Raw genomic sequence first — 27,806 nt, 5'->3', positions numbered from 1 at the left:
CTAAGCTTTTACTGTCTTTCCAAGATTTCTATTCTATTTGGAGCTCATACGCCTTGTCAATGACTCTCATTTTACTTCACTCATTAATCATCTGCTTTTGGTGGAGTTCTCTCAAAATTTTGACAATGGGTTCTTTCTGCTAAAACTCTTGCAGCTTTATTTAGACAACTTACATTGAACTTAAGCTTACCAAGAACATATTTCCTGGATTATTTTTCTCCCACTGGGCCTAACAAAAGATAAGAACATTTCTTTTCTTGCTGGTTTTTCTTATTTGTTTGTAGTTTCTCACTTGCCTTTTCTTTCTTTCCCACTAGTGATAAACCATCACTTCCTTGCTGATTGCCAAGGTCCCACATTTTGTGAGAAATTCAGGCAGCTTGTTTAATTTCCACTTGCCTGAGTGGTGGTTATGCAGCAGTGTCTCCTTCACAGGGTATGAATCATTTTTAATGTGCACTTGCAGTATATTGGTATCACATCTGGGCATTCCTTCAGCAATGATTTGAAAACCTATTCATTTACCTTTGTTTTTTGTTTCATCCAAAAGGATCAGAGAGAGTGAAACAGTGAACAGACTATCTGATGGCCACAAGTTTATTCTCTACATACTGTGAAGTAACAGCTTGAGGCATTCTACTAGCAAGTCATCATGAATACCCAAGGTTCTCAGGGAAAGAACTTCTACCTTCAAACCAGAAAAACCTCTTCTCTCCAACACCTCCCCAGCTCAGTTTTACAAAAGGAACCAGTGAGGAACATTCATTGTTATCCAGGCCTGTGGATACTCATTTAGTTGAACAGTCTGACCTGTTCTAACCAGGATGTCTAACAGAAGTCTAGGTACCTCAGAGAACAGCTTGAAATGGGACAAGTTGTGGTGGTAGTGTGCAGAAAGAACAGCAGGACTATCAGAAAGAAGCAAAGAAAGTAGCTTCTTACCATCCCATGTCTTACCACTGTTTCATTTGGAGAAAAGCTTATGGGATCCTTTCTCTTCAACTGCTGTGTCCATACAGTCCATACTCACAGAAAGTACGAGAGAGCTAAGCCAGCTTCTTTAGAAAAGTCAAGGTTGCTTTGCACCTCAGCATAAGACTGACTCATTTTTCTTCCCCACCTGAAGGATTAATGCAATTACCAGGGATAATTTAATTCACTGTTTCTCTTGCCTCTGTAAGACAGGTGAAATAGAGTCTGAAGAGACTGTGAATGCTGCCACATCCAAGAAGTAGAGGTAGGGCTACCTGAAGCCTGACTTGTCCGAAGTGCATTTCACAGAACAAACCTAATTGCAGGATGTTATCAATACTTAGCCAAAGAAGTGATAGAGCAGGGAAGATCCAGCAAGGTCTCAAGGAATAATACAAGATTTTTACTCCCCCTCATTTTATGGATGTTAAAGGGGAAAAAATTCCTATCCTCTTAAAAGGGTTCCTTTTCATACCAACATTTCAAAAGACCAACTGACAATAAATTAAGACACAACAAAAATATCTTTTGTCCTGAGGGCAAGGGAAGATGCACTCCCTCTCTGTCCCTGGCATGGCAGAAAAGCAGCTCCAGTACAGCCCTCTGGGGCATTCTGTGCCCTCACAGGAGCACTGGTGTGACATAGTTGGCAGGGAAGAGACCCAGTTCCCCACGCAGACGTCCTTTCCACCACGATGGGTTGGAGCTGTCCAGGACCTCTACTATGTCTCCGCTGCGGAAGCCCAGCTCGTCGTGCTCCATAGCGTCGAAGTCGTACAAGGCACGCACCCAGAGTGTTCGCTGGAAAGGAGATAGAGACAGGCAGGGAACACTGAGCCAGAAGTCTTGAAGGTCATCCTCCTGTCACCCTTCTTCACTATGTATGTTCACTAAGAGGGACAAGCAAGGCTGAAACTGAGACCATTTGGAAATTAAATCAGGAAGCAGCCAAGATACCAGTAGGCAGGGACTGATTTACTGGGATGACTGAGGCATGGTGCCTGGGTTCCCAGCAGCCTCAGTATGTTCATCATGAGGTGAAAAGTCAGACTGAGAGCAGCTCTTCAGGAAATAGTGTTCCTAAGGCTCTGCCTACTCTGTCCTGTGAGATCAGCTGTGGGGGCCATGTTTGAAGCCAGTTATGTGAGCACAGAGAAGGTAGGTTGTAGACAGGAGGCAGTTGGTCTCTTCTCCCAGGCAATCAGCACCAGAACAAGGGGACACAGTCTCAAGCTGTGCCAGGGGAAGTTTAGGCTTGAGGTGAGGGGAAAGTTCTTCACAGGGAGAGTTGTTAGCCGTTGGAGTGTGCTGCCCAGGGAGGTGGTGGAGTCACCATCCCTGGAGGTGTTCAAGAGGGGATTGGACGTGGCACTTGGTGCCATGGTTTAGTCGTCATGAGGTCTTGGGCGACAGGTTGGACTTGGTGATCTTTGAGGCCTCTTCCAACCTTATTGGTTCTATGACACAGAGTCCTGCTGAGCTGTAAGCTACAAGCAAACGACTCTGAGGAGATGAGGTGGTGCTGGTATGGGTATAAAAAGGTGTCTTTGGAAGGATCAAGAGAGCCTGCACACAGACCAGTCTAGTAAACATTGTAAAGAATGGTATTTGCTCTTTCAGGCACTCCTTTGGCATAGGGGAGGGTGTTAAGCCTTATTTGAACCCTCCCCGAGGTCAGCCCTGTGAAAACAAAAGGATTTAGGAACTGTTTGGGTGTGTCAGTTGATTTTGGGTTTGTACTTCAATGAGCAGTAGGGTCAGATATATATTTTTTTTTCCATTTGAGAACACCATAAGAGACTTTGCAGTCAATTACCCACTTTTACTGGAAACTAGATTTTAAAGGACACAGGATGAGCTTCTTTTATGGGAAGTCGTTGGCACATGCACAATGGGGCACGGGCAATTTGCAAGGTATATTTTTGGGGCACAGGAGGAGAGATCTGTTTGAAGACAGACTAACTTTTGCTGAATCTTTCATTCAGGGCCCTGCTCAGACATGGCTCCTAGTTATTTGGCTGGATATATAGACCTTCCTATAATTGGATTTGTGGCTTCTGGATCACTAATGAGGTGTGACAGGCAAGGGCTTGTTGTTAGTCATTGCCACAGCCTCTGATGCATAAAAGCCATTGTATTTTGAGCTGGATTACAATGAAGGTTTGATGTTTTTGTCAAAAAAAGACATGTCCATTTTTCTCGGTTTGTTCCAAATTTCCTAATCCAATCTGTCCTCTTTGTCTCACACTTGAGAAGGGTCTGATGTCATTTCCTTCTCTCCTTGGATCTCAGTTCTCTGGTTGTTCTGGGCTGTACTGTTCATTCCCTCACAGAAGAGCACACCTCAGGTCACAACACTAGCAGGTGACAGAGAAATACTTTGGAGTTGGCAGTGGAATCACAGGTTGAAGCAAAGAGAGAGACCATGTTCTACATAGGAGTTCACATAGTGGGAATTTGCAGAGCAGGTGGTTATTTAAGGTCAACTGTCAGGTATGGATCCAGGTAAGAAGGCAGTTTGAGGTGTCTGCAGAAACATATCTGGATCATGCCCACAGCCACTGTGCTATGATGCTCTGTCAGATAATGATTACAGGAAGGTGAGTCCCACTTTGATGACTGTAAATCCAAAAGGATGTGCCAGGTGCAAACAAGTAGAGGTGAGTAATGACAGGTTTTCTCAAAGGTAGCAGAAGAGACAGTCTGACTACAAGTGCATTGGAGACAGAAGAAGCCCTGCAGCATGGCACAGTATCATAAGGCAACTCTCCATAGGACTTCAAAATATTATTGTACATCTATCATGCTGTACTTCCTAGGCTACAAGTTTAGGAAGGCCTGGCTGTAATGGCAAAGACACTTGATAGTCCCTTGCATTCTAGGAAAGATCATTAGGTTTGCAGAAATGTCCTCTGCTGAACTGGACTCATGCTTGATTCAAATTCATAGGTGATCCTGGGCTTGTTCACCATGCCCCAGATGCCTGCTTTGCTCAGTTCCTTCTACTAAGTCTGCATGTTAACTAAGACTGACCTTAAGAGCAGAACTAGAACATGCTCAGATAACACTGTAGTCCTACCCTCAGAGTACTCCAGAAGCAAATTCAAGTGCCTAGGATAGAGTCTTAAGACTCAGAAACGTTTTCTAAGACACGTTCCATCAGGGTTAATTCATGATTCATCATGCAACCTCTGTGCAGCTGACACTGTTCAGATTGCCTGGCCATTGCTAAGAGACATGTTCAGTTGGGCAGATAGGGCCTTCCAGATACATCACCTACCGGTGTCTGATGGTGTGGTGGGTCTGTGTGTCTTCTCTGCATAGCTGATGCACTTCCCTGGCCGTGATCCCTTATTCCATGCAGCTCATCTTTCCTGTCCAGACTCCCACCATATCTATCCTAGAAAGAAAACAGCAAAAGAAAAGTCACAGATATGCTGAAGTGTATAAATGAGAGACTTTAAGAGTCATTGGTGGCCAGGGAGTCAAGTGTAACCCTCAAGTAAATCATCTCTGCTGTCTACTTTAAATACAGTCCCTATGCTGCAGTCCTGCAAAGCAAAGCAAGAACGCTACAGCGTTCCTTGTTTACCACTTTTTGGGATGGAGCCCTCAAAAACTCTCCTTGAATACTCCTTGATTCCCAGTGATAGGACCATGGATGAGTCATGGATCACAGACCTAAGCAAAAGCCCACATATTTATTACCCATCAATGAGTTCCCCAGGCCAACACCATCATGGCTACTACTCCCGTACAAATACCTAACTGAATCTGCCTCCTAAGACAGGTTCAAGGGGGCAGAATTTTGGCCAAGTGCCTATTCAGTTGCTACCAAGCAATTAACACCAACATTTGATATGCCTGGCTTGGATGTTGCAGCCCTCGTTCCTGGTACTACCTGTTGCTGCTGCAGCATGGGGATAGGATGCTCTACATATCTCTTGGACATGGAAGAATGATCTCCAGCTGCTCCGCCCAGGTAGAATCCTTCCCGGCCCGTCCATTCCAGGCTTCCACCACGCCTCTCCTGATGGAAGAAGAGATCACAAAGGTGAGGTCAGGTTTTGCTTCCCACCACATCCTTGACTGAAGTTTAGCAATCATAGAATCATTAAGGGTAGTAAAGACCTCTGAGATAGAGTCCAACTGTCAACCCAACACCACTATACCCACTAAACCATGTCCCTAAGTGCCCTGTCTATACATTTTTGAATACCTTCATGGATGATGACTCCACCACCTCCCTGGGCAACCTGTTCCAATGCCTGACCACTGTTTCAGTAAAGAGTTTTTTCCTAATATCCAACATAAATCTTCCCTGGTGCAACTTTGGGCTATTTCCTTTCATCCTATTGCTTGTTATCTGGAAGAAGAGACCCATCCCACCTCGCTACACTTTCCTTTCAGGTAGTTGTAGAGAGCAATAAGCTTCTCCTCATAAGACTTGTTCTCCAGACCCTTCACCAGCATTGCTGCCCTTCTTTGGACACTCCATCAACTCAATGTTCTTTTTGTAGTGAGGGGCCCAAAGCTGAACCCAGTATTTGAGGTGTGATCTCACCAGTGCCGAGTACAGGGCCATGATCACTTCCCTACTCTTGCAAGCCAGGATGCTGTTGGCCATCTTGTCCACCTGGGCACACTGCCAGCTCATGTTCAGCTGGCTGTCAGCCAGCACCCCCAGGTCCTCTTCTTCTGGGCAACTTTCCAGCTACTCTGCCCCAAGCCTGTAGAGTTGCACAGGGTTGTTGTGACCCAAGTGCAGGACCTAGTACTTGGCTTTGTTGAACCTCATACAACTGACCTCAGCCCAATCATGGCACACTGATCACTACCACTACCCTCTATAGGCTTTTCCAAAGGAAAGTTCCTGTCCCTCAGAACAGAAGAACAAATAAGGAATCCCATATTTTAGACCTTTGTCATAAACATTCTCCATCTGAAGAGTGGGTAGCAATGGGAAGTGCCAGGCTGAAAATGTGGCTGCTTTTGTCAGGACTGGCACAGGTGCCAAGCTTTTTTTGGAAATAATGCCCACAGACTTCCTTTGCCTCTGCACTGATATCTGTATATTGCTTTAATTTTATGATATGGCTGTAGCATCTAGAAAATTTAATAGTGAACAGAAATCCCACTGTGACAAGTGCTAAATGTGCCCTGCTGAGCCCATCACCATAACAAATGTGCAGAGTGTTTGCCAGCTCAAACTTGACTCCTGTTCCTTTATTTGTCTGTCTCCATCTTGGAGCAAATGCTGTTCTCTTCCCTTCCTGCTCACAGCTGGCTGACAAACAGGTTGTTTCACTGATATAGAATCATAGAATCAGTAAGGTTGGAAAAGACCTCAGAGATCATCAAGTCCAACCTGTCACTCAGCACCTCATGACTAACTAAACTTCAAGTGCCATGCCTAATCCTTTTTTGAACACCTCAAGGGATGGTGACTCCACCACCTCCCTGGGCAGCCCATTCCCACGGCCAATAACTATTTCTGTGAAGAGCTTTCTCCTCACCTCCAGCCTAAACTTCCCCTGGTACAGCTTGGGACTGTGTCCTCTTGTTCTGCTGCTGGTTGCCTGGGAGAAGAGACCAACCCCCACCTGGCTACAACCACCCTTCAGTTAGCTGTAGAAGGCAATAAGGTCTCCCCTGAGCCTCCTCTTCTCCAGGCTAAACAACCCCAGCTCCCTTGGCCTCGATATACACGCAGAGAGCCTTCCTTTCTCCTTCCCCAGACAATTCTTTGCTGTGATCTCTCTCATAGGTCCCACAGCCTCTGCTTTATACCTTACTAATACATTTTAAAAGCTCTGTGTAAGTGGTCTAGAAGGAGGCAGCACAAGCCCCTTCTTCAGACTGAAAAATACATCTCTCTTTTGAAGCCAGCCAAGAACGACCCACAAGCAGCCTATAAAACTGAACTGCTGCAGTGAGCAAGTCACATACTTTGTGCCTTGCCTCTACCTGCACATCCTGGTAATTTAACACTGGAATCCGTTTCCCCATAAAGCAGGACTTAGGTTACCGGACTGACCAGGCATGTTCACTCCCAGCACTGTGTGTGCAGTGCACAGCAGTCTCTACTATATAATTTGCTTGCTCCCTGGCACAAACCCAGGCATTCACTGGACTAGGTTTCCCCTGCCTTCTCAAACATCTAACTCTGTTTTCCTTGAATGCACATCTTGTTCACATATCTGCTACGTTCTTCTCAGGAGTACTTTCTGTTCCTACCAGCTACTGCTCCAGGTTCTGCCCTCGATTCCTCCAAACTCCTTTACTGTGTTACTTGATAAGAGAAGATGAATGATTCTTCTGAGCAGACAACCTTTCAACTGTACTAACAGCTACACTCTGTGTGAAGTCAAGGACACTAGGAAATAAGACTCCAATTTTTTTCAGACACAACCTACCAGTCACCTGTGTACCTGCCCTTATGTCTACAAGGTAGGTCCTGCTTCCCTTGGATGTGTAAGGCAGCTCAGACTTTCAGCTCTGGGGCCTTAGCACCGCTTTAGCAGATCACCTCTATACAGATTTGCAGCACTGCCTGTTGCTATCCAAAACAGAATCAGAAAACTCAGCTCAGTTATGTAACTGCACACACCACTGAATCCACTAAAAACCTGCAGGGCAGGGCCTACCACTGTAGGGATGGGACTGGGTTTCCAAAACCAGGCTCTCCCTACACCATTCTTGTGGACTGAATTCCTTCCACTGAAAGATTTCTTACTGAAAAGCCCCTATGGATAGTTTGTGTTTACCTTCTCTTCTTGGCTGTTGTCCTTCAGGAAGATCTGCTTCTGCCTGGAGATGGAAGTTGTCTTGTAGTAGTCCACCAGCTTGTTTAGTGAGTGGAATTTCTCTGTCCACAAGTAATAGCTACCCTTTGAATCCCTCATCACTTTGAAATGTTGCACATCATCTTCATGCCTGGATCCAATTGGAAAAGTAAGAGATCAACCAGACTGCACTTTTACCTTTGTTGAAAGAGCTTTTTACATTTTTTTTTCTTCCCAGAAGGATACCAAAGTGTCTTGTTTGGACAAATCTAGACTTCCGGAAAGAGAAGCAATGGTGGTCCTTGTATGTGCTAGACCTAGATATGGCTCTATTTCAAAAGACTACTCGTGTTACAAACAAAGAGTGCTGCAGGCTGCTCAGACACAAAGCACTATCAGAACAAAGCACAGGGTTTTAAAGCCTCTCCTTTCAAATAAGGGCTGGAGGAGCTTTCAGGGCCACTAATAGCTAATAGCTTCATTCTGTTCTTTGTAGGGAAAACAAAGGTGTAGTTGTAGTCTATCACTAGCCTTTGCAGGTTCCTGTTAACATCCCCTTTCCATTGACTGCAAGAGATGTATTATACCTTTTCACGTCATAGGCATCACCACTACATTCACAGAGTCAAATGGAGCCATACACTGAGCCTTATAGTTATATAATATCTAGTGTAAAACTCATTTACTACTGGTCACACAAGAGATAAAAAAGAAAAGGACTTATTAGTTGCTGTTACAAACCAAATTAACAGTCTCAACCTTCTGTCCCTGCTTCTCCTCCGAAATTCTTCACCTCTTGTCTGATTTGGACAAGTCCTCTTTGCACCAAATGTGATCTGGGTCTGGTACTCACCTCTTCGTGTAACTATAGGAGCTCGAACCACTTGTCTCAGGGGCCACCTCTGCACAAATAAACTAAAGAGGGACCAGGTAGGGACTGAGTGCCATCCTGGAGTGCTATAGTCACACAAGCTGTTAGCATGGTTTTGGTCTAAACCAAAAAGCCCTCCCCTAGGGCCGTTCTTAGGGAGACAGAGTGGACAGGGAACCATTTGCAGTGAGCTGCTTGAATACTTCTGTTCGTAGGGTGAAGAGGGTTTAGCCCTATGGATCTAAGCTCTGCTGTATTACTTGACCTCAGGCACAGAGAAGAAGCCTGACTGTGCACACTGCCTGGAAAAAGACTCTAGTTTAAAACTGGTTATCAATTGTTTGACTGAAATTTGGGAAACCATCATTTAAGAACTCTGCTTTGAAGCAAATGCTCTGAGAAGGGCTAGGCTACAGTAAGTTGCTGAAATGCAGCTGGGGTGCAAGCAACTAAATGCCGTTTCTGTCTAATAGCTGCTTAGTGACCTGTGGGAAATAAATTAACAATGCAATAGTCATCTCTTAATGGGCAGTATTGGAATTCTTGGATTCAGTAACCAGAGCTGCCAGGGAATTAAAACAAATGGAAGGCACATGTTTTGCACTGCAGGAGACATCCTGTGTACCACTCTGCTTTGCTGCAGCTCTTTCAGAGAAGGAGGTCACCAGAGGATGAAAGTTTGAAATGGGGCATTCACTGTGTCACTTGAAAAGAGGCAGAAACAGTTGGGAATCAGATGCCTAATTTGTTCTCATTCACAGCAGCAGCGCTGCCAGCAATTGGCAGCATGCAAACCTCCCAAGAGGCTACGTCGCATTAGGAATGCTGTCAAGAAGAGACTAGGGACAAAAATAGCAGGAAAATGTGGTGAGAATAAGATACCTGACAGAGATGGAGAAGTCACCATGAGAGTTCTGACTGGCTCGAACAACGAAGGAGCCAACTCCTTTACTCATGAGGATGTTCTCTGCTTCGTGGCGGGATATCCTCTCATTGAACCAGCTGTCAAATGGAGATGTGAATAAGGAATGTGAATTGAGGTGAAGAACAAAAAAGTAGAGGGTAAGGAGAAAGAACATGAATAAGAAGGGTGGAGGAAAGGCAAAACAAAAGGATCAGAAGAGCCCACATGACTACTCCCAGTGGCCCATGTGCAGGCTCAGGTACAAGGTTTCGATGGGTGCAGACCATTTTCTTTGAGCAGTAAAAGCAGGCAGATGCGAAGAGAACAATGTAAGCTTTTGCTTGCCAAGAAGGAACACTCAGCTGAAACTGTAATTACAGGTACAGTAAGGTGTTAGTCAAAGAAATTTTAAATCACAAATGTGTTCATATTTATACACTCTCAGACATATTCATCAAAATGTTTTTAGCAAACCGATTGAAAATGACTGGACTGTGATGGATATATTGCAAGGGAAGCACATAAATTCTTAGCAGAAGCAAGCCATGAAGTTTTAAGTATTAATAAACTGGTCCCTGCCAGAACTGCAATACCACAATACTGCAGAAACACAGAATACATAAACACCCTTATGTAAATCTATCCAAACAATAGTATGAGGCACTGGACAAATGCTGAGGAACTCACCATAAAGAATGAAACAACACAGTGCCAGTAGGAATTTTTCACTAGAGAAAAAAAATCAGTCCCATACACTTATATGTGTCCACTCCACAGCTAATAAGATCTACAGTCTGCAGTATTCTGCTTTTATGTGGAGATATTCAAAGTGAGGCTCGACAGGGCTCTGGGCAACCTGATCTAGTTGAGGATGCTGACTGCGGAGGGGGTTGGACTAGATGACCTTTGGAGGTCCCTTCCAACCCAGACCATTCTATGGTTCTATGGTTCTATATATAATGCTTAATTGCCTGTAGTGCATTAAAATTAAGGACAGATAATTTCATAAGCTCCACCATTTCCACTCCTGAGTTTCATTGTACTTTTCCTTACTACCATCACAGTTTACCTATGTATCATTAGCAAAGGCAAGTCAGACTTTAATCAGCATTGATATCTGGTCTCAGTGATTACCTGACATGATAAAGAAGGGAAAAATTTGCCCATCAAAAGGAGGAGACAGCTTTTTCCCTTACATCTGGGTTTTGCACCTGGCCTGAACTGCCCTGAAATGCAGACCACCTACTCCTAGAAAAGCATCAAAGTGGAAATGTTTCTTCACAGCTCTGGCACAGAGAAAGCATCATAAGAAAAACATGTGTGAAAAAATGAAGCTGCTCGTGACCCTGCGTGGTGCCACAGCCCTGTGAAAGAGCGAACAAGAACAACCGACCGGGAGATCCTGTCCCCCTGAGGCCCAAAAGTACCAGGCTGTATTTGCACAGCAAACTAATATTGTCCTTCATCTCAGCCAAGCAAGCTGTTTTATGTCCAAAAAGACCAGTAAGTGCCACCTCCAAAGGGGACAGTGGCACTTATTTGTACCCTCAAATCTCCTGTACCCTAGTTTTAGGCTGTACCTTTAAAATTGCCCACAGATCTTGAACAGAAAGTAGGAGAATGTAAATAAACCACTATTGGGTGTAAAAAGGAAAAATTATTACAGTTCTAAAGAATCCCATTGGAGAGAGAGCTACCATAAGAATTAGTTTGGTAAACAATCTTTGCTTTCCTTGCTCTGGGAGATGCTAATTTTGTGCTTCTGCTTGATCTTGGCTGCATTGTTTTGGCTGAGTTCTAACATCTCTCTGGTCTCTCTCTTGTCCCTTTGTGTCCAGGGGGGTAAGTGAGGGGAACAGGGAGTGGAGGAGCTATTAGCTCCCCTGGTTTTTGGCCAGGGGTTCTTGTGCTGTTTATAAATTCTAAATATATGTAAATATTGTGTATTTTGTACATATTCATTGCAGATTGCAGTTTTGCTTATAAATAAAGCTTCATTTGCTTCCAACTGGGCTGGTCTGGCAAATGTAACATTGGGGGGAATTTTCAACCCACCACAACCCTCCCAAATTTGCTTGCTCAGGGCACCAGTTTGTTGTAGCTAACAGTACTGGGCTTGGAGCATGCTCTGCCTGTTGGCTCCCGAAATGCTGCAGCACTTTTTAAGAACAGGACAATCAGAGTGGCTTCAGGGAGCATTTCTGCCAGCTGAAAGGAAAAGGTTGTAAAAATGCCATCCGTGGTCATATTTACGGCACAGGGCTGGACAGCACATTTATCATGCATTTAAACACCTATCAGTCCTTTCTGAAAGCACAGTGCCACCTACTCAGTGGGAAGAGAGGAACGAAAGTACGGCTGTCCTTGGTCAGATCTGGATTTGGGTGTGCAGTCACCAAACGTGGAGACGTGTGTGTGAAGAGTGGGGGTGTCTAGCCCCCCTTGGCAGTCCCCGAGTAAGCCCCGCTGGCACTTTTCGTGTGGCGCTGCACTGACCTCTAGTGTAGCGAGAGAAACCGACACGCACTGGAGCTGTGTGGGGCGTGTGTGGAGGACGCCCATGGCCGGCTGGGGAATGGGGAGTTAATGGAATTTGGAGCCGGGCAGGAGGGAATTACATTTTTAAAATGCTTTTTGAGAGAGGTCTCTTGCTCTTCCTTTTTGTGCTCAGCCTTTTTCTCTGTTGCCAGGACTTCACATCATGACTATTCTTCTGTCCAAGGAGACCTAAATGCAGTTCCTGCCACATCCCAGCAACATCCCTCTGAGCTACGGCAACAAAGGAGTCATTTGGTTGTGATAGAGAGCGCTGGGAACCATTCAGCTCTGAAAGAACAGGGATGGCATGTAGCGTTATGACAATCCTTGCCAGCCTTAAATTGCAGCGTCCTAGAACCTTTCTCTGCCATGTCTTCCTCCATGCACACACACACAAACACATACACATGCTCTTGACAACACTCTGGAAATGTGTAGTGGTGGTGCACACAGTTTCCAAGACACTTACGGAGGGACATGAAAATCAATGAAATTCTTGGGAACGTATCCCTCTTGACTTCTGAGCTCAGCCTTGTACCACTCTTCCTGGGAGCTCAAAACCTGCAATGGAGAGATGGATGGAATAAGATCATCTCCTCAGGAAGGCAAAAGTAACCAAGAATCTGGCAGAAACATAGAATTTGTTAGATTCATAGAATTGTTTTGGTTGGAAAAGACCTCTAAGATCATTGAGTCCAACCTTCAACCTAAGACCACCATGGCCATTAAACCATGTCCTGAAGTGCCATGTCCACACATTTCTTGAAGAACTTCAGAGATGGTGACTCCACCACCTCCATGGGCAGCCTACTCCAATGCCTGACTACTCTTTCAGTAATGTTTCCTAATATCCAACGTAAACCTCCCCTGGCACAATTTCAGGCCATTCCCTCTCATGCTATCATCTGATACCAGAGAGAAGAGACCAACCCTCACCTCACTACAGCCTCCTTTCAGGTAGTCATGGAGCGCAATGAGGTCTCCCCTTAGCCTCTTCTTTTCCAGAGTAAACAACCCCAGTTCCCTCAGCTGCTCCTTGTAAGACTTGTTCTCCAGACTCTTCACCAATTTTATTGCCCTTCTTTGGACATGCTCCAGGAAGTGAGTGGTACAAAACTGAACCTCACCAGTGCCAAGCACAGGGGCACAATCACTGCCCTACTTCTGCTGGCCACATTATTCCTGATACAGGCCAGGATGCTGTTTGCCTTCTTGGCCACCTGAGAATAGAATAGAACTCCACGTGTGCTCTCCTTCCCATCCACTGTACAGCAAGGTTAGTGGCTGATGACTGCTTCAGAGAAAACAAAGCAATAAGGAAGGCTGAGTAGAATTAGAGGGACTGCTTCTTGACGTCATCCCTTCATCTGAATGCCTTTCTAGGTGGCTAGGGATGCCATCTGCATGTCTCTGATGTCTGTGAAATTAATCTCTGAAGGACTTAGTAAGGGTTTAAGGAATTCTCTATGCTGCTTTTAATAGTTGGTACAGGAACATCTCAGCTTCACAAGGGAGGAAAAAAAAGAGCTAAACCTGTGAAAACTTCTCTGACGTGTATGGGTATGGAGGAATCTCTCCCTCTCTGTTCATTATGACTGCATAGATGTTACTATGTGCTCTCACATGTCATTTTGCAGGAAAGTATTTGGTGGGCTAAGTCTTCAGCTGGCCTGATCTTTGCCAAGGCAGATAAAAGAAGGAGGCAAAAAGTATTTAAAAGTTATTATTACACTGAAGAGATTGTAGGACAGTAGGAAGCAAGTCCATGACATGCACTAGAGCAGCTTCAAGTGTGCTCACATTAATGTTGACTGTTATGGTCCTTAGGGACTTTACTACTGACCAGGAAATGTCCTAATCATTGCTTCATGTCTGACAGTCCCTGATACAGCCCTAAGCTAGAGAGAGGACAGAGAAACAACTGCATTGTGATTTTACTGCAGATGTTGGGGTCTGTGGTATTTGGTCTGACATTCCAATTCCTGGGACAGAATTCTGCTTTATGAAATAGAATCTGTTTCTCTTCCCTCTGGTTTTGGAGAGGAGCCTGAAAGCATGAGCCATTGCAGTTTTAAAAGGAGAAAGCAAGTGGAAAAGGCTTAACTTAAAATCTGTTGTTAACAATAATGATTCTTATTTTGTAAGCCAATCTCATGGCTTTGGGAGCCTAACACACAGTCTAACTGCTTGGTTTTGGCAACAGGCCCTTGCTGTCTCTGGGGCCAATTCTCTATTGCCTTGCAGCCACATAGACCTTTCTTCTGTGTTTGGGTATAGAAAGGCTGGGGAATAGAAAGGTGTGGAGTTCCCTGCTTGTATAGCCACTGCTTTCCCCATCTCTGGGTGCCTGATTAAGGCTCTGTTTTGTTGTTGTGGCCAGCCAAAGGGGATTGTAGCTACTCCCTGCTCTGCTGAAAGACCCACCTGCTGGTTCTTGGAGTACGGCTTGCAGGTTCCTCTCAGAGTGTCATCTTCTCAGGGTAGGATGTGGGGGGTGTGAGAGTGTGGATTTCTTCCTGTCACTGCTGGTTGAGGGCCTCATGTTTCCTGTTTTATAATCTCTACATCAATACTGTTCATCTTATCTCCCTTAGAAATCAGAAGACAGCCTGCACAAACCTGTGCAGGCAACAGGAGGGGGCTCATGACGTGGTAGGAATGTACGTGTGCGTATGGCAGAAGAGAGAGGTTGCTCAGGCTGATTTACTGTCCTGTGGCTTGGTGCTATTTTGTTTACCTCGAGGATGTTAAAGCAAGAGGCAGTCTGACTTTTCTAGAAGTGAAGTCTCTATGAGAACCAATAGTAATACCAATGTGTAGTGTTATTTAACACTTTTCATCAGTAGATTCCAAGGTACTTTGAAAGAAAGCTCTATCTTACAATGATTTTACATGAAGGGAGATTGAAGAACAGAAGGAAAAGTGATCCAGCCAACAGCCATCAAGTCCAGCCAGGGACTTGATGATACTACAGTCTCTTGAGGAAGAAGATAGCAGGTAAAGATCAAGGGACAGAAGGAACACGGGTACTACTTTTGAGCTAAGGAAGAACTAGGAATGAGAGCAGAATTAGGAGCAGAGGCAGTGATTTCTCCAGAACCTCCTCATAGCTTTCTGGGGAAAAAAAAGATATTTGATCTTAATGAGTTCTGGATGCCATCATCTCTGTCTAAGCTTCAAGAACAAAAAGGGCAGTAAAATAGAAAATGGTGGTGACAGAAGATGCAAGGCTGAGGCTCGGTATCTGGTTATTAACTGGAATAGCTGGTATTGCACAGTGAGATAGTGAGGGCTCCATGCCAAATAAGGGTTTGGATCCTATTGTTCCACATCATCCCACTGGGACACTGGAAGACTTAAAGCCTCACAGAGGAGTTTTACTCAGGCATTTTCAATTAAAACAGAACAGCTACACTAGAGGATAAACAGTTAGGGTGGAACTGCATGGGACTTTGGAAGGGTTAACAAGAACTGTTCTACCATAACACATGCAAATCAATTTTAAAGAGATTCTCACATGTTCTGTATTGTATATGGTCAATTTTACTTCTGCCATCCCCTCACTCCTAAACACTATAGAAAATTATTAGCTGAGTAACTCCTGAATTCTTCCTTTATACGTGTAACAGACTATCTCATGAACTTCTATTTGCAATTGCCTAAAGCCCTGCAGCAACTAACAGTAATTACTTACAGTGAAAAGTCAGATATAAGTTCTATGATGCATGATAACTATCTTTTAAACTGTTTAAGAGCTGGAAATAAGGAAGACAGCAATCTTTCTGGACCATACTAATCTTCCCTGCCTTTAGACATAATCATCCTAAATGTAGTCACCCTAGACTACCCATATAGCAGATGTGAAATGAAAACAGCCAGAACCCTCCAGAAATGGATTGCTGCCCCAGCAAAAGTACTTACCCTTCCTTGATGATTACTGGAGGATTGTGGGGCAACTAAATCCATAATTTATGGACCTAAAATCAAGTGAAGTGGACAGGGAATCAAGTGATCTGGAAATTGTTGGTTGAACTAGAGGGGTTGAGTATCCTGCATTTGTATCCCAGTTTGTAGATGTCTGTCTCCATTTATTTTGTCAAGACATATGGGAGCATAGAAAGATATGGCAGCACACTGAGAAATGTTTTTTTGCTTAGGCCTGGGGCTGCACTTACCTTCAGCATATCCCCAGCCTGGAAGCTCAGTTCATCCTCTCCAGAGGCACTGAAATCAAACTTGGCGATGGCTTCCATACTGTGGCTTGCTGGTGGAGCAAAGCTGGAAGAAGTATATGCTTGTCAACACCTGTGAGCTCTGGGCTGGCTGAGCCTAGCTTAGGAAAGCTTATAGGCAATGCTGTGATGCACCAATCATTGATAGACATTAATTACTAGACATGGAAAGACATCGGCTGGTAGAAGAGATGGCATGGCCAAGAGGCTCTGATCAACTCAAGCTAGCAGTTCAAGCAACCCATAGTGTATGCTTATCCCAACAGATCTCTTTCTCTGCAGCAATCTCATGGAGAATTTTTGCATACAGCACACAAATTATCTGGTAACAGGGAAAAAAACCTTCTCGATGGACCAGCCACTATTCTGTCACAGTTCCCAGTAAAGTAAGTGACTGTCATGCAACAGAAGAATACATTTGCCCTCTGCAGTGACTTACTCTCTATCACAACAAATTGCAAACAAAACAAACAGCCTGCAATAAATATATATATATATATATGTATTTTTTTTTCTTGGAGAAAGGCCACAATACTGCAGATTGAAAGGCTCTTTTCTCTGTGCTGTCTTAGCAGGAGTGACCACAACGGTCAGCTATGAAAAACTGTTTGCAGAAAGGCTTTACTTCTATTTTTGAGCACACAGAGAGTGAGTCTGTAGCACGGACGAATTCAAGGCACACATTTGTCCTGCCTTGGTGTTGGTAACCCAGGAGGTTGTGATATACCAGACTGCCTGCAAACCAAAGCCTGCTTTACATGAGCAGAGCAGATGTGGCAGGGGAAGTAGCAACATGAGCTCCACTTTTCACCACTTCCTGCTCATGTAACTCAGACGTACCCCAACAGGACCACCTCTATAATCAAGAGAGTTACTCATTTCCCATGGCTGGCTCATGAACCCTGCAGCCTAGCAGTGAGGCTGGCAGTGACAAGACAAATAGTAGCTAGGCAGTGACACATTAAGCAAGTGCAACTGCTCTTCTAGCCCAGCTTGTGGAGACCACCAGACAGCTCCAACATATAAGTAGTTCTTATGGTTACTCAACTAGATTCATCTGGTAACAATGACCCTGAAGCCAAAGGATCTATTATCTAATCTGAATTCTCACAAAAAGGTCCAGACTTGAAAAGATGCCATCTTGTCTAATCCAAAACATTCTTAACCATAAAGCCCTGGAAAGAAACAATGAACCACCTCAGTTAAGGGGGCTGTTTCTTGTCTCCTGTTAAATCTGAGACAAGATCTCCAAGATATTAACTCTGGATACTGAACAGGCTCCAAAATTATGTCACTTTGAAATCAAGAGACCACTGTAACCCTCCTTCTCTGCAGTATCTGTTGAAAGCTTTCTCCTTTGACAGGAATGTTACAGGTAGTTAGTTACCTGTGTACTGAGGATCCAGGGCCCAGCTCTGATACAGTGCAACTTGACTGAAACAGCTGAGAATGAGCTTGGAGAAAATTTGCAGGGCAAAAATTACTTAAAGAGGTAGGGCAGTTGAAGTGGGTACTAGCAGTACCCCAGGGATTCAAGAGGAGAAATATGAACACTGAAAGGTATAAAATCTCAGAGGAAAAATGACACCACAAGAGGTATGGACAGGACAGACAATCTAGCTGATGATTAGTCATAGATCTTTGGAGCCACTGAGTTGAGTAGTCACTGCCATCAGCCCTGACCCAGCCGGTGGTAGAGAGCAACCATGGAGGCCAACTCTTCGCTTCCAATTGATGCCTACCTCAGCTAAAGACTCTCCAGGTACCTTTATGCAGGTGAGGAGGATGCTAATGCTTAGCCTAATGTTTCATTAAATCACAGATAGCTTCTATGTGTGTGTGTGTTAACTGTGTAAAGCAGTTATTTATTAAGTTCTGTATTTCCTGCTTGCAGAGTCCCTCTGCACTTGACTAAAGATACCCAGATAAAGTTATCTACAAGAGGAGCCATAAGATCACTGGAGATTAGTTCTGAGATTTATTATATCTCATTTCTAACTATAAAAAGGTTTTCACATGCTTCCTTTTGGATTCTGCTAGCACTTTTTTTTTTTTTGCTGCTTGCAGGTGAATTTGGATTCATGTGACTGATGTGAGCTGTGAGGCACCAAGACAAATGTATTAGCAGTCCTTGGACAGCTCGTTTAGCATGAACCTATTCTACAGCAATTGGCGTTGTTTCAGTGTTGAGGCATCCCATATAGGTTGGAGTACCCAGCTCAGCTGTCTATGCTATATGCCTACTATTCCATCCCTATGCCTTAGGGTTTTATCAGTATAAATCAGTACTGAACTATCTAACACTCTGTTTTAGCAATATGCTTTATTCTGTTTTCAGCTTTCCAGCTGTTACAAACATTTTCACCCCTTTTCTCTCTGCCAAGAGTTTACTGTGACTGCTTTTTAATTCTTACTTTGGAGAACCTGTGCAGATTTGCAAATACAGCCTAGGTTTGCTCTCTGATTTCCCCTCTCTCATTCCAGGCATTGTATAAGTCTGCAGATGCAGCTCAGGCCTGATCTGAGAACTGTTTATTGTTGCACCAATGTTTTTGGAACGTCAGTCTAGAACCTCCCACAGGCCGCGAGTCCCTTGTGCACTGACAAGAGTGTTTGGATATTAAATTGGAGGGGAATTAACCATGGAGGGAACTAGAAAAAAATGATAATTTTTCATGGAAGAGAACTGAAGAAAAAGACTAAAGGAGAATTACTTAGGGACGTTTTCAGTGTTTTATCTTGCAGCAGTGGGCTGCTGCAGAGAGATCAGAGCCAACAGCGTAGATGACTCCTAAATACAGAGCATTAATCTCAGCTTGAGAAAAACCCCACACACTTAGAAACAATGAACTGTTTAAATACAAATCCTGTTTTTGATTCTTCTCCCTTAGTCACAGAAAAGACAGTGGGGGTTCTGTCTGCAGGGGGCAAGACAGGAGAGAGAAATGTCAAAGATGCTGTTGGAGATCTGCCCCCCTCCAAAGGAGACAGGTTTGTGAAACAGTCAAAATCTCCTCTCTCACCTTCTTTTAAATTTCAGCAATGGGGAGAGACCAGGAGACAGAGACCTCTTCAAACAATCTAACACATGGATTAAATGTGCTTTTCATTGCCAGTGGCTGGATTTAGAATGTCTCAAATACCATGCACAGTGTTGGCTGTGTTGATAAATCAGCAATGCAGTAATGCTGTGGCCTTAAGCTCTTCCCCCTCCCCCCCCCCCCCAGACAACTAAAGCAACATTAGCCAATAATCCTGTCATTGAACTCCAGCCTACCACTTTTCATCAGCTGAACTTCGAATCAGTTCAGTATTTCTGATCCTGTTCCTCCCTTCATCTGTAACTCGAGAATCCTCACTCTGCATGGCGGCCAGTGCTGGGCTCTCACAAAAACTCCCCAGTGAGGGGCTCATTCTTTCCCTCTCTGCATGTCTATGATGTCAAGGACCACCCCAGAACACAGAGAGACAGGATTTTTTTTTCTTCTTGTCATAACTTACATTTCTCAAGCACCTTTTATCCCAAAGGACAGCACTGCTGTTGGCAGGCAGAGCCAGATGCTGCTTTTAACAGCCTGGTGCAACTCTTTAAAGCTTTTTAGTAACCAAGGACAATTTTAGACTGTGCAAAATGTTCTATGTGAAAATCACCTTTGTACAGAATTTAGCATGAAGTCTATGCAATGTTCAAAGGAGGATTTTTCAGTGCTCATTGTGAGTTGACCAGTACCTTCCATTTCATACTGGCTCTCTGCATGGAGGTGAATTTTCTCTGTGGCTCCCCATAGTAATGAGGTGGATCCAAGGGATGTTAGGCTACAGCAATTCTGTGGGACTGGCGCAGCAGAGCAGTCACAAAAGGACAAGTGAAAAGCTGCATGGCTTTGAGAGCAGTAGGTAGGTATTTTAGTTTGGCAGAATGCCATTCCCTGGGCAAGAACATCAGCACATCTCTGTTGATGAAAAGAGTCAAGGCCTAAATCATGTCAGCAAGCAACAGAGTCTGACAGCAGCATCCCAAAGAGTTTAACATCGATAGTTGGGTCAAAATTCGGTAATAACAATGCCAGAGGAGGTCACCACCTGTGAAGAGTTTACTACTCAGGGACTGCCCAGGCTAAGCCCTGGTCAATCTCACATATTAACATCACAGAAGGAGGGCATAGCTGCAAAAACACCGCTGCTTAAAGCAGCCATAAGAACAAAAGTTCTTATTTTTATGCCTGCAGCACAAACAACCCCAGCCTGCAGCTCCATTCAGTGAGGGTTTGCACTGAGACATGTACAGCATGAGCTAAATTGTCTTTGTTTGGCTCTGCAAGAACAAGCTATCGGACTGATGAGCAACCAGGGACAGCATGTAACCCTGAACACCTGTACAGACACTCCAGATGACATTTCAGCAGAAATAATGGAGAAGAAACCTGCTATCTGGAAGAGCTGTAGTAGATAAAAGTTCTGTTTTCAGCAGCTTAGCCACATACAAGCGGCATGGGAATATTTCGGTCCGAAAACACAAACCTCTTGTTACGGAGGCAGTGGTGGAGCTCCACTGACTGCCAGTGATAAGAGGGGAAAATTTATAAGGGAGAACAAGGCACCAAAACGTCCAGCGCTGTCACATTTAAGCCTTTGCTATCCTGCCATCCAGAGCGATGCAGAGCACTTCGGCTGAGCCTCTGTGTGCAGATGAAACAAAGCCCCCTAGGAACTGAATCCACCCAACAAACCTTCAGGGCTCTGTAACTAACAGTAGTTGGTAAGAAATGCCCCAGACTGGGAGGGTGCTCAGTCTCCCTGGGGAACCTCAATCTTCTGTGCTACTTGTAGCCATGACAGAGTAGAGCTGTGCAGCACCATGGGACGCCTGTGCATCGGCAGCCCCAAAGAAAGTGGCACAATACTGCACAATATTGTGAGTGCAAAATTGAATCCTTGCTGCACTGAAAGGGTTGGTGTGGTAGACTAGGGTGGGGGGAAACACCTCCTTCTGTTTGTCCACCTCCTCCCTTGGTTTCCAGCTGGTCAGATTTGGCTGAGGCACAGGGATCTGTCCTGTGAAAGCACTGCGCTGTTGTTGAAGGTGATAAACAAGATGGCACTGGGATCACTTGCTCTTCCCTTACTGCGCAGTACTTGCCTCTCCTTCCAAACCCCCCTTTCCTCCTTAGTAGCCTTCCCACACAGATCCCCCTATAAAGTCTCAAAGCCACACTTGCCCCATACCTTGTAGCAGCTCTCCTCTCCTCTGGCACTTTGCTAGAAAGCAGGAGGCACGTTACCATCGAAGGGAAGGAAGAGAAGGAGAGCTCAGCCTTTATCAGGCTCCTCCCTGCAGTGACAGTGTGCCACATCAGCAACAGGTTGACATGTGTGGATGAGGACAGTTTGGAGTGGGCATGGGGGACAGAAGCAGAGGCACAGAATAGTGTTTGTTGCAGGACAGAGTGGGTCATGGGCAATTATCTGTCTCAGATTTTGGAAGTATTTGGTACACTGCATATTAAAAATGGTGGTGTCAATTGAGAAGGACCTGCCCTTTGCTGCTGCCTCAGCCCAGGTTGGTTTAACAGCTGAATAAAGGAGGATACTGTATATTAAATAGTGCAAGTTCTACCCAAATAAGGGAAACAGAAAAGAGCATAGATCTGGTAAGATAAATAAGAAACCATAAGAAGTCCGTTGAAAACCATATCTTGAGGAACAAGTAGGTGAAGACATGAAAACATGTAATAAAATTATTTTCTAAGACAACAGAAGCAGGAAGCCTGCCAGAATGTCTTCAGGGCTGACAGATTATTGAGATGTAAAAGGAGTGCTCAAAGAAGATAAGTATGAAACACAAAAGCAAAATGAATTCTCGGCATCCATGCGCTTTCTGTAGGGATGTAAGGAGGTCCCTACACTGAGGTTTTCTTAGTTGAGAATAGCCAAGGGGCCTGTCTCAAGCTGAAGGATTGGAACAAAAGGTTTTAGGGTAAATCAGTAAATGAACAAGAGTAAATCCAAGGATTTGATATTTCAGAAATGTTGAGTGAAATCTAAACTGAACACGCAGTAGTGAAAGGTGAGCAATTAAACTGTGGCGTGTGATGTAAGACCAAACCCAGCCTCAGTGCTAGGAGAAAGAGCAGCGATGTTTGAAAAGTGTTTTGCAGGGATGCAAGGGGCAGGAGTTCTAACTTCTGTATGCCTGAAATTGGTACAAACAATAATGAAGAAAATAATTACTGGGCATAAGAGACAAATTACATAGTAATTGCCCCGCAAAGTTTTGGTGGAAAGAAGTCATGCTGCACAAAATCTGACTGAGTGTTTTGAAGGAGCTGATGAGCAGGTGAATATGTGTGATCACTTGATATAAAACTTGCATTTCTAAATCCTCTTTGATGAAGTCTCTCACTGAAGACTCTTAAAAAAACCTCCTAAGCTCTCACAGAATAAGAGGGAAGGCCCTATGGAGGATTAACAACTGATTAAAAGTTCGGAAACAGCCTGCTAGACATATTCATAACTGATCTGGCAAAAATGAAGTGATGAAGCTTTCAGATGAAAAAAACCCAACAAACCTAGATAATACAGATTAAATCTGATCACAAAGACTTGCAAATGGTTTTCAAAATACTGCTGAAAGCAAGATGAATCTCAGTTCTGATGACTGCAAAGTAATGGACATGGGAATAAACAGCTGTAACTGTATGAACATAGCAATGAACTTAAAATTAGCAATCACCACTAAGGAAAGATGCCTTCAAATTGCTGTGGATAGTTTATTGAAGTGGAAGTCAAAAAAGGCAGTTTAGGAAATGTCAGGAAAGAGACAGAGAACAAACCAGGAAGCAACACCACATCCCTGCACACATGCTGGGGGCACTCGTCGGAATAATTCTGGTCCTCACCTCAAAAATGGAGACAGCAGAATTAGAAACAGTAGAGAGAAAGTAATTATGGACAACCAAAGGAATGGAAATGTTCTGAACAAGGAGGAACCAAATTAAACCAGAGTAATCCTCCACCCTATCAAGAAAAAAAAAAAGTGGACAGAGGAATAAATGCAAAAGCAATGCAGAAAATAATGAGAATCATGAATAAGGCAAAAGGGAGATTTTTATCCATCATTTCTCATATCAAGGAGCTCACTCTCAACAGCGTCAGGATCTGGAAGACCCTAGAGAAAGAAGCTTTGCTGTGTACTCGCTCTGCTCTTACCTTCCTTCCCCAGGCCACCGTTGCCAGGCACAGCATCAGGGGCTGCATGGAGCTGTAACCTGACTAGATGAATCCTTTTCTTATGAGCCATTGTTCTTTACCAAAACCCCACCCTGACATGCTGGTCTAAGACAATCAGTCCAGCAGCAGTATGCTTTGGGGAGGCAATAATTTCCCTACAATACTTGCCAGTTAAAACAGAGGCATGCTGTAAATTATGAAGCACTCAAACCAGAGAAGGGTGGAGATAATGAGAATTCCCTCTAAACAAGATAATCCCAAATACATTTTGCTGGAAAAATGCCCAGGTGCAGAAAGCAGGGGGCCAGAAGAAGAGTACAGCAGCTAGCTCTCGTCATGTTGTGAAAAGTTTTGCGTGCAGCTCTCGCTATATACATTGGTAATATAAACTTCTCTGCAGGCAGGTGGGACACTAAACCTCACAGCCTTCTTGGGTTTAAGCTACATTAATTCTCATGCTCTGTGAATGGCCTGACAGATTACATTGTGTTACACATTACATTACACATTAGAACAACCTATTTTCTCTGTTTCTACCATGATGTGATCTAATGGGCCCCACAGCAAGAGCACTGCTGTGAGCTGTCGCTCATGCTTGCTGCCTGGCAATGTCACAAAACACTCTCTGGATTCCTGTTGGGTATCCAGAACTATTCCACCAGGATAGTAAATCTATTTCATGTCAAGCCATAAAAGATGTGGCTTTCTACACCATAAGCAAAACACTGAATAGCGGTGGCAAGCCCCCAACAACGATAAAGGATAGGGTAGGGTAGGGCAGGATAGGAGAGGGGTAAGGAGAGGGGTAAGGAGAGGGGTAAGGAGAGGGGTAAGGAGAGGGGTAAGGAGAGGGGTAAGGAGAGGGGTAAGGAGAGGGGTAAGGAGAGGGGTAAGGAGAGGGGTAAGGAGAGGGGTAAGGAGAGGGGTAAGGAGAGGGGTAAGGAGAGGGGTAAGGAGAGGGGTAAGGAGAGGGGTAAGGAGAGGGGTAGGAAATGACCCTCTTTTATTCTCCATTTCAATATACAAACCTTATGGGAAGGGTGTTAGGCTCTATACCTTCATGTTCTAGCCAATCTCTATCAGACAACTGATTAAAGTCCAACACAGGCAATTCCACAACTACCTGCTGCAGACTTCTTATATTAACATCTACTCCTGGCATAATCCAGGTGGGATAGCTGAAGCATAGCTATGATACAGTCTGGGAAAACCTGGATTTAAAAAAAGCTTGGTGTGCAGATAATCTTACACCTGCTTTTACACTTAGGTGAATGACCCAAAATAGATGTGTCTGCAGACCTGTCTGAAAACTGCCTACAAAGACATTGTCTTACAAAAATCAAGTGGCCAGATTTTGTTTGTCCTCAGTATAAACTACTTCCCTATGTTCTTAATTAGTTTACCTCTAGAAAGTAACTTTGCCAATAAGGGAAACAGAAGTCAAAGTATATAAACAAGGGAAATTTCAAATGCTATGTTTTGTTGGAAGTAACTCAGCATCTATGGATTCAGAGGCATCAGGGCCGTAAATCCACATAAAGCTGGATGTTATGAATGGAAGCTGTCTGGTCTTTCCTGATCTCCCATCTATTCCTGTCCCCATATTCAGATACACTACACACACTGCAATTCATCCTCTCTCCCAGCTTTGCTTTCTGCAAACAGCTGCTTGGGCTGTCCACAGTGACAGGTCATTAGTGGGCAGTTACTTTTTTCAGGACTGAGCGTGCAGGAGTGGCAGTGCTATAAAAGCCTCTCTGCAGAGATCCATGAACTAACCTGGCAGAGCTCTGTCCCACTTTCCTATCCTTCCTCTTAGCAAAAATTGCCTCAAAAGCTCTGCACCTTGTTGCTCACCTGAAGCAGTCCTGTTTGATCAAGTCCCAGGATCCTCAAACAGCTCAGTCAACAGCATCAGCTGCATAGTTATTGCTGCTCTAGTGCTGGTCTTGTCACCATTACCCTCATAAACCACATTCTGTTTAGCTGGTGTGACTACAGCCTATGGTGCATGCACATGTGGTACAAGTGCTTCAATTAAGGGTGTGAAGCCATTCCTCTTACAGGAATAAGCTCTAACTGTAAGAGAACTGTTCTAATTCTACAGTTCTGTGTGCACTAGGAGAGTGCACAGCTTTAACTGTCTGCTGCCATCAATGTAACACCATTTATTGCTAGGAGACATGACTTCAATCTCAAATAACAGTGTTAATTTGCCGTTTGATTCATGCAGCTCTTCCTATCCTTATGATAATTCATCCCAAAAGATATCACCTAAAATTCCACCTGATGAGCATTTCTGCACTTCTGAGAGACTGTTCTTTGGGAATGTATTGCTGTGATCCTCTAGTTTCCTATTCTAAAGAAGTACTGCCAAATTTGGTATTAAATATCGTCTTCAAATGCTTCTAAACGTGCCAACTTTCTATTCTATGTCCCCAACCCCACAACTCCTGATTACTGAATTATTAGTGTCTCACTAGCAGGTTTTGTATCTAATCAGTTAGGTTCTCTACCTTCTGCATTTGCAGGGTGATTACACTGAGCCACACTTATGACATCCCAGATTATCATCTTGACAGCAATTACAAGATCACAAGAACTGAACTGTCACAGAACTGACTGGATTAGCGGAGGATGAAGGAGCAAATTACAACAGCAAAAGGGAAGTTTTGACTTATTTTCCTTTACCACCAAACAATCCTCCTGGATTTTCACAGATTCCCTTTAACTCTTTCATTGCTGCTCAAGACAGAAGCAACTGCCTTACAACTATGTTGCCAGCTAATCTAAGGACACCTAGCCAAAGCAAGCCTGCTGCCTTTGTGTAGTGGTCTTCATGGTGCATGAAGTACTTTTTAAGGATCATCAGATGAGAACAAAGAAGATCCATCTCACTGTCAAGGATGCCTCTGTTTACTACACAGCCTTCTACTTTGCTACACAGCACTATCTATGCCTTCATGGGGAAATCCAGGTCAATTTGCAAGCCTGAAGAAGGCTGGACACCACAGGAAAAGGTAAACAGAATATGCTTCTCTTGATAACACTTTTTCCAAGCCTGTGCTACACTTGTCTCACTTGAGCGCTAAAGAGCACCAGTCACTCAGGGCAAGAAGCCATGGGTCCCGCAGCCTGACCTCTGCTCTGGAGCAGGACTAGCTTCTGAACACCCTCAGCACTGAGACAGATCTAAGAAACCTTTCTTCTCCTTACTACTGTCTTGAAAGCCAACACTACCTCTTTCAGAAACTGTTAAGTGTTAATCAGCTGATCTCCACCGTTATCTCTGAACTATACCAAGTTACATCAGGAGCAAATTTGGCACATCTGACTTTGTCAAACACTGGGATAATTCTCCACAGAGTTCAAATCCCCCAAAACAGACAGGCAAAGACAGAACAGAGAAGCACTGCTACTGACAGGAAAAGGAACCTCTTCCTAGTATTTACAATGTGTTTATTATCATCCATTCTGAACACTGGGAAGTAGCAAAATATGTCCAAGAGGCTGTGCATTCCTGAAAGATAAACATGACAAAAATAGAGGCCTCAAACACCTAGACCATTATGATTATAGCTGATTTTGTCATCCCATCCTTAGATTCTGAACTATAGATAAGCATGCAGCCCATGCTTCGCCTATCAGGACAACATCAGCATGGGCTGCACGAGCTGCTGATTTTCTCCTTTGCTGCATGCAAGGGGCAGATGGAGAAACGAAGTGAGGGAAATGAAAAAGAGTCTTTTCTTCAGTTATTTGAATCTAGTGCTGGAGCATTGAACAAAACATTCCTTTCCATGATTTAAATTCTCCCTTTGATGAGCACCTAGCGACTCAGTGGGATTTGTTAAGCTTCCATTTGGAGATAGAGAATAGTAATCTCACTCTCTGTTTCTTCCCCCTCCCTGTGCTACACCTCTCTAATCATGATAAATATATCTAAACATGCCTGATTAAGCCAGACAGAGAATGAGCCCCTAATCTGAACTGATCAGGGCTCTGGAGCTGCCAGAGTGAACCTGCTGTCTCTCTATCAGGCAGAGCAATAAGGGGTCGGTAATGCAGCTCCATTAACTGCTTCCCACAGAATGAATTTCCCTGACTGCTCCTAAAGAGCAGACACTTGAGGAATGCTGCCTGATGGGAAGCTGCTTTGAATGGTCTCTTTTGGCACAATTGCCGAGCAGCTCCTTCTCAAGCCCTCCAGACAAACATCTAAAGTATGAAAAATGTACCCACTTCCTTCTATGCCAGTTTTAAAAAGATCTCCT

At 44.1% G+C, this 27,806-nt stretch overlaps 1 protein-coding gene across 2 annotated transcripts in view; it reads right to left on the bottom strand.

Annotated features, from left to right (window-relative positions):
• Positions 1–583: 583 nt before the first annotated feature.
• The window catches only part of GRAP2 (GRB2 related adaptor protein 2), a 44,359-nt gene continuing 17,136 nt past the window's right edge, over positions 584–27,806 (bottom strand). Inside the window, exons 1-8 of one of the 2 annotated variants that reach the window (XM_068142494.1) lie at positions 21,529–21,610; positions 16,246–16,348; positions 12,540–12,631; positions 9,511–9,630; positions 7,740–7,908; positions 4,874–5,002; positions 4,253–4,372; positions 584–1,773 (exon numbers count right to left, since the gene is read on the bottom strand). In XM_068142494.1, the coding sequence (XP_067998595.1) occupies positions 1,594–1,773; positions 4,253–4,372; positions 4,874–5,002; positions 7,740–7,908; positions 9,511–9,630; positions 12,540–12,631; positions 16,246–16,348; positions 21,529–21,587 (972 nt within the window). In that variant the 5' untranslated portion in view covers positions 21,588–21,610 and the 3' untranslated portion in view covers positions 584–1,593. Of the gene's footprint in view, positions 1,774–4,252; positions 4,373–4,873; positions 5,003–7,739; positions 7,909–9,510; positions 9,631–12,539; positions 12,632–16,245; positions 16,349–21,528; positions 21,611–27,806 lie in introns of those variants that run through there. The other variant, XM_068142495.1, reaches the window with a different exon arrangement.

Source organism: Melanerpes formicivorus, unplaced genomic scaffold, assembly GCF_026170545.1.
Source record: "Melanerpes formicivorus ecotype bairdi unplaced genomic scaffold, bMelFor1.0.p_v2 SCAF_8, whole genome shotgun sequence".
Lineage (NCBI taxonomy): Eukaryota > Metazoa > Chordata > Aves > Piciformes > Picidae > Melanerpes > Melanerpes formicivorus.
The sequence above is the reverse complement of the archived record's forward strand: the minus strand, read 5'-3'. Positions and strand labels throughout refer to the sequence as shown.